This window comes from Pholis gunnellus (genome assembly GCF_910591455.1).
Source record: "Pholis gunnellus genome assembly, chromosome: 7".
In the NCBI taxonomy this organism is placed as follows: Eukaryota; Metazoa; Chordata; class Actinopteri; order Perciformes; family Pholidae; genus Pholis; species Pholis gunnellus.
In genome coordinates, this window is record NC_136533.1 from 21,753,014 (window position 1) to 21,759,013 (window position 6,000).

The window sequence follows — 6,000 nt, forward strand, 5'->3', positions numbered from 1 at the left end:
GCCCTCAACACACACAAACGCACACTGAAGACATAAACACACCCATGAGACTTCAAAATGTCACCATACTTCCCCGTGCCAAATAATATCACCATATCCAACCAAAGAGCCTCAGATGTTTTTTGGTTTGTTTGCCAACATGCAGCCCGCTGCTGAAAGTCTTCTCCTCTAACTTATTACATTTAATACATAATGGTAAATAATACATCACCTTTGGAGATGTGACTTTAAATAAACATAAAACATCAAACGCTGTTGTCCTGGAAGAATCTCAAAATAAATCCACATAAAAGATTTCTATGAATTCTAGTTCTATGAATCTTCTGTCAGGGGTTACGTGGGACATAGAAAACCACTTTTATTTGTAATTTGCATGGAAGCCAAACAGGCTGAGCCTTTCAAAGAGGTTATTTCAAAAGCAGCACAGTTTACGACTTTACCCTGTCACTGAAAACAAGTTTAAATCAGCATTTGTTGTATTAACAATTTGGTTGAGCATCATCCTCCCTTTCGGGGCGGCTATGGCTGCATACTGTACTGTTCGAGCTTTGTCTTCCCACTCCTTTCATGCCTTAACCTCAGGCTGCAGAACAGAACAGCGTGTATCCTGGTTTCTGCTGTGCAATATCAATGGGCCATAACTGTGTTTTTGCATATTTAAATCAATTGCTACGTATCACATACAGTATACTTTAATAAATGCCTTTTTGGGGGAGTTAGTCAATACAGTATTGAAATTAGCTTGCAGACACTCGAAACAGGATTTCTGTGTCAGAGTTCACCAAACTCTGACACACTCACATTTGTGCGTTTTTACTCCTCTCCAGTAATCCAGTAATTGTACCGATGCCATCAGGATTAATTGACTGATTTTGCTGCGCAATGTTGCCATTTAAAATGCTGATATAGGATACCAGGATATATAGTAGTTGGACCATATATATATTAGCTCTAAAGCAAGAAATGGAGAAATTACACCTGAGAGGCTGAGAGGTTAGTGGGTAATGCAGTTTAAGTCCCAGTGATAAATAATGGACTCCTATAGGCTGCAAGGAAGGAGAGATGTGTGGGTAATGTAGTCTAAGGTCATGCTAGAGAGGGTTTATGGGTAATAGTGGGTTTTTAAAAAATTATTTTAGGTGATGGCTCTGACGTGAATAGCACAATCAGTGGTTCATTCAGGTAGCAACGGTCCGATTATATCTGGGCAGCAGGTGGTGACACAAAAGAAATGTTAGCACCATGTGCCACTCAATGCCTGAGCAACATAAACAATATCTGAAATCCCACAATGGCAGCCAAACTTGATTTTGGGCTGAAATTTGTTACCATGTCAGATGTCAGAAAGAGCTTCCGTGGTGTCCTTTTTGCTGACTTATTCATGCCTAACATTTATATAATTATATATAATAAGAGTTTTACCTGTAAATGCTTTTGAGTCGTCCAATAATATGTCCAGCTCCCACTCAATAAAATGAGCACTTAAGCTTCTCCTGCTCCACTGCTGGACTGGGAGAGCATTCAGGAAGCCGCACGGCACATGACCGTAATGAACTTGTGCAGAATTAAGGAGGCAGAGCTGGTAAAAGTCCTTGCGCTCATCATGCTCTCGACTCTTACTGCTGCAGCTACTTTACCCTTCAACCCTCCCAGCGTCTGCGTCATTTAACCCCTCTCTCGATGCCAACCGACGCCCTGTCTGTACTGTACAGATCCCCTACAGCCAAATCTACAGTCCTGTTTATTGTGGTTCTGCGTGTACGTGTGTGTGTGTGTGCGTGTGGTGTCTCTTACTGAGCGCTGTAAGTAAAATGTATCTGCTGCATCCTCCTCACTGCTGTGATAATTTATTAAAAGTTGTATTTATACATAAGAGAAACAACAATAAAGCACCACATGAGCAACTTGATATGTGTGATTATTTTTCTGACCTATTTTGCATTTGCAGATTTCTTTTTTTTTCCTCCTTCCATCTCACTTTCTGTGTTTTCCTAAAATGTGATTATTTATTTTAAACGTTGGAAATCATTCCCTGAACAGGCCCACTTAGCAAACTTGTGTCCGCCACTGTTTCTTGTCAGTATGTGTTGTTGTGTGTGTGAGACAAAGACATCACTCCTCAGTTGCAATCTTTGTCTGACTGCAGAATATACATGCATGATGCACTTAATTTAATCAAAGATGCTCAAGCAATAATTGTGCAGAAAAGTGTTCTCTCTCTCGTTTCTCTTTTGCTAAAGTTTTAACTAGAAAGAGAGAGAGGGGTGTGTAATTGCTGGTGTCTTTCTGTGTATAATAGTATGCAACAATTTTTGCTCATTTGTGTCGAGTTTGAAATGTGACCATGTCAATAATAATGTTTCCCTTCTTTCCTCTTCTCTCTTTATCATCATTCATTCACTTTTACCCCTCCATTTCTCCTCTTTCCTCTTTATTCTCTCCGTTTAATCCTCTATTTTTTCACCCGTTCCCTCATTCTCTCACCCATTTCTTTCTCCCCCTCTTCTTCTGTCCTCCTCCGCAGAATCGCATGCACGAGTCTCTGATGCTTTTCGATTCGATCTGCAACAACAAGTTCTTCATCGACACCTCCATCATCCTCTTCCTCAACAAGAAGGATCTGTTTGCAGAGAAGATCAAGAAGTCTATGCTCAGCATCTGCTTCCCCGAATACACAGGTAGAACAAAAAAATAAAAGAAATGACAGTTTTCCTGAGTGCATAGGTGAGAAATAGCAGCTCTCAAAACACAGCAGCGACCAAACTTGACAGGTGCACAAAATTGATTTCTTAGAAAACACAAAACGCTGCAAACCAGCGACACTGACTCCAATTACGTAGCACAGAAAAAGAGCCAATATACCTTTGACTGATCAATTTCCTGTGGTATAAAATGAGAAGAACGTGACAGCTTCATGAACATGACAATTTTAGGTTCACCCACATTACTGAGGAAGGTTTAAAAGGCTGTCCAGATGCAGACTAGTGAAAAATAGCACCACTACATAATAGTCAGTCTTAAACAAGTGTGTGTTTAGTGCAGTTTTAAAGAAATCATTTGTTTGGAAATATGCTTCTTCACTTTCTTGTTGAACTTTCGATGATGGGATTGATACCACTCTCATGCCTGTTTGTTGAGTATGTAGCTGGAGGCAGCAGCCGGTTAGCTTAGCTTAGCATAGCGACTGGGAACAGGGGGAAACCGCTGGCCTGGCTCTGTCCAAAGGTAACAGAATGCACAGTACCAGCACCTCTAATATTCTTCTAGTTATATCTCATTGCTTTAATCCAAACAAAAGTAGAAAATTGACAATGCTAACGAAATGTCCTGCACATAATTCTCTGTTGAAATGGAAATTGTCATATTTACACTCTTTCTTTCTAGGTATTTAGTGAACGAAGCATAGCGCGTTAATTCATGATTTTTAATGGTTTTGGTTGGCGGATTTTTTTACCTGTGGACGGAGCCAGGCTGGCTTGTTCCTCTTTCCTGTTTTTATGCTAAGCTAAGCTAAGTGGCTGTTTTATATATATATATATATTAATATTTCCCGTACAGACATGAGTGTGGTGTCAATATTCTCATCTAATATTTAGCAGGAAAAGAATAACCATTTCATACCCTATCCCATATCCCTTAAACTTCAAATCTGATGCTCTAAAAGTGCCTGACAGCCAATATAAAGAGTGAATCTGAGGTGATACTATATGAAGCAGGGTTAAGGAGAGGAGCACTAGTTAAAAATAGATGATTTATGAATAAATACCAGCTGTCTGATCTTAATGTGATTCCCAGAAGCAAAATACAGTAGCTTTCTAAAACCTCTCCGGTGTTTCTGCACATTGATCAGCAGCTGCTTGATACAGCAGATTGGTTTGTTCTGCATTGTAACTCCGGAGCTGTGAGGAACAAACTGGGCATTAACTGTTACTGAGTTGTAAAGCATTCTGAGCAGTGTGGCACTATTAATCAAAGCAGCTGTTTACAGCAGTGAGCCAGTTTGAATTGATCAGGTTTTTGCAGGAGAGAGAGCACCGAAACCAAATGTTTGATGTTGCCCGTTTGAGCAACTGTGTAGCCTTGATTTGAAAAGAGCGATATATATACGTGAAGATTTACTTTACTGTGTTTAATTAAAAGCATGGAAGAAAAAAGAGTGAGAGAGGCTGAAATAGAAGCTGTGAGGAGGTGAGAGTCAGATGTAGCCGTGGCAGTGAAAAGGGAGGGATTGGTAGTCAGAGAGCAGCAGACAGTCACACTTGGTCAGCCATGGAGGGAGAAGAGAGGAGATGGCAAGTGAGAGCTGTCTCCTGCCCTCTTCACACACACACATGCAGGTCTCTCACACAATCCTATGCATTTCTGGCTTTCATGCTTTTTTTTATTATTTTCTAACTGCCTTGATAATCACAGTAAGTCTGTCTGACATGTTGCATCTGTTTCCCCCTTTCCCTTGTCACCTCCTCCCTTAAACTTTCCGCGAGGAGCCTCTGACAATGATACTTTTAAACCGACTAGAAAGAAATGATATTAGTTATAAGCGTCAGATCTTTTTCAATTTAGAAGTGAAATGTTTAGCTCTGGTGCTAACTAATCAATATGGTGATGCAGGTTGTTAAGTTATCATTGTTAACATATGAACACATATATATATATAATGTAATCATGCCTTTTTAGGTTACGTGGTTGTGTACTAAGATTAGGTCAGGTATCTTTCAAGACATTGAAGTGTCATTTCAACAATTCTATTGTATGAGAACTGTATCATCTATGATTTTCTCCATCTCTCTCTTCTCTCTTCAGGACCCAATACTTATGACGACGCAGCAGCTTACATCCAAGCACAGTTCGAGAGCAAGAATCGCTCCCCAAATAAGGAAATCTACTGTCACTTGACCTGCGCCACGGATACAGGAAACATCCAGGTGGTGTTTGACGCTGTGACCGACATCATCATCGCCAACAACCTCCGAGGGTGTGGCTTGTATTGAGCTCGCCCACGCACCCCCGTAATATCCTCCCCCCTTTTGTCCCCTATTCTCTCTCGCCCCTCCTGTCCTCCTCCCACCTCGTTCCTGTTCCTTTGACACTGCTGTGGAAATGATGACGATGATGATTCTGCTGATTATTTAAAGAAAAAAGAAAGAAAAATGCAACTAGGTACATATTAATAATGAGGATAATTTTAAAAAATAGGCATACGTATATATAAATATATATATATATATATATATATATATATATATATATATATATATATATATATATATAATGTTTTTAGTTCTTGTCTCTTCTCCTCACGCTCCGACTGCTCTTCCTGATGTTCTTCGGCCTGCTGCCAAGCAAACAAATTTGTTTTAGTAGAAAACACGAAACCTGAAGCCTTGAAAACTTCTTGAACAAAGTCAATGAAAGCCTGCATTCCCCGTCCTCCTCTCTTTTTCTTTCTCAGCTGTGTCTTTTGTTGTTAACAAAAACAAATCCTGTTCCTTTTTGGGGCAGAGTTTTTTTTTATTATTATTGCTATGAATATGACTTATGTTTCATTTTTGTTGATCGTGTGTATATTTATTACATGAGTATCAGTCTGTACACTGATTTTTATTCACATTTTGCCTCACCTTGACATATTTTATGTGTGTCTTATTTTGTTTGTTTTTTGCTATAGTAGTGATGTAATAACATTTTTTGCGGAAATATGTGAAAATGTCGATAGCACTAAAAAACACCGGACAGGTCGGCGAAAACCTTAAAAAACCCTCGAGACCTGTTGAAACTGACAACACGTATTTTAACATTAGTCTTTTGTTTACATTAGCCAAGATGTTTGTTGTCAATTTCCCTTTTGATTTTGAGTACGTTTGAGTCATTTTACTCCCCACAATCCGGTTTTCATCAACAGGAAGTGAGGCTTCCTGTTTCCCAAACCTGGCCTTAGCCATTCACCAACCTCCGGTCGTGGCCGAGCTTGAGAGCCAATAGGAAATGTGCTAAATGTCC

General features: G+C 39.7%; 1 protein-coding gene across 1 annotated transcript in view; it reads left to right on the top strand.

Annotated features, from left to right (window-relative positions):
• Nucleotides 1–4,991, top strand: part of LOC306698374 (guanine nucleotide-binding protein G(o) subunit alpha) — a gene marked incomplete at its 3' end in the record, with an annotated part of 82,780 nt that extends 77,789 nt beyond the window's left edge. Inside the window, exons 7-8 of the mRNA XM_079162650.1 lie at nucleotides 2,525–2,678; nucleotides 4,804–4,991. Coding sequence (XP_079018776.1) covers nucleotides 2,525–2,678; nucleotides 4,804–4,991 — 342 coding nt within the window. The remainder of the gene's footprint in view (nucleotides 1–2,524; nucleotides 2,679–4,803) is intronic.
• Between the last annotated feature and the right edge of the window lie 1,009 nt (nucleotides 4,992–6,000).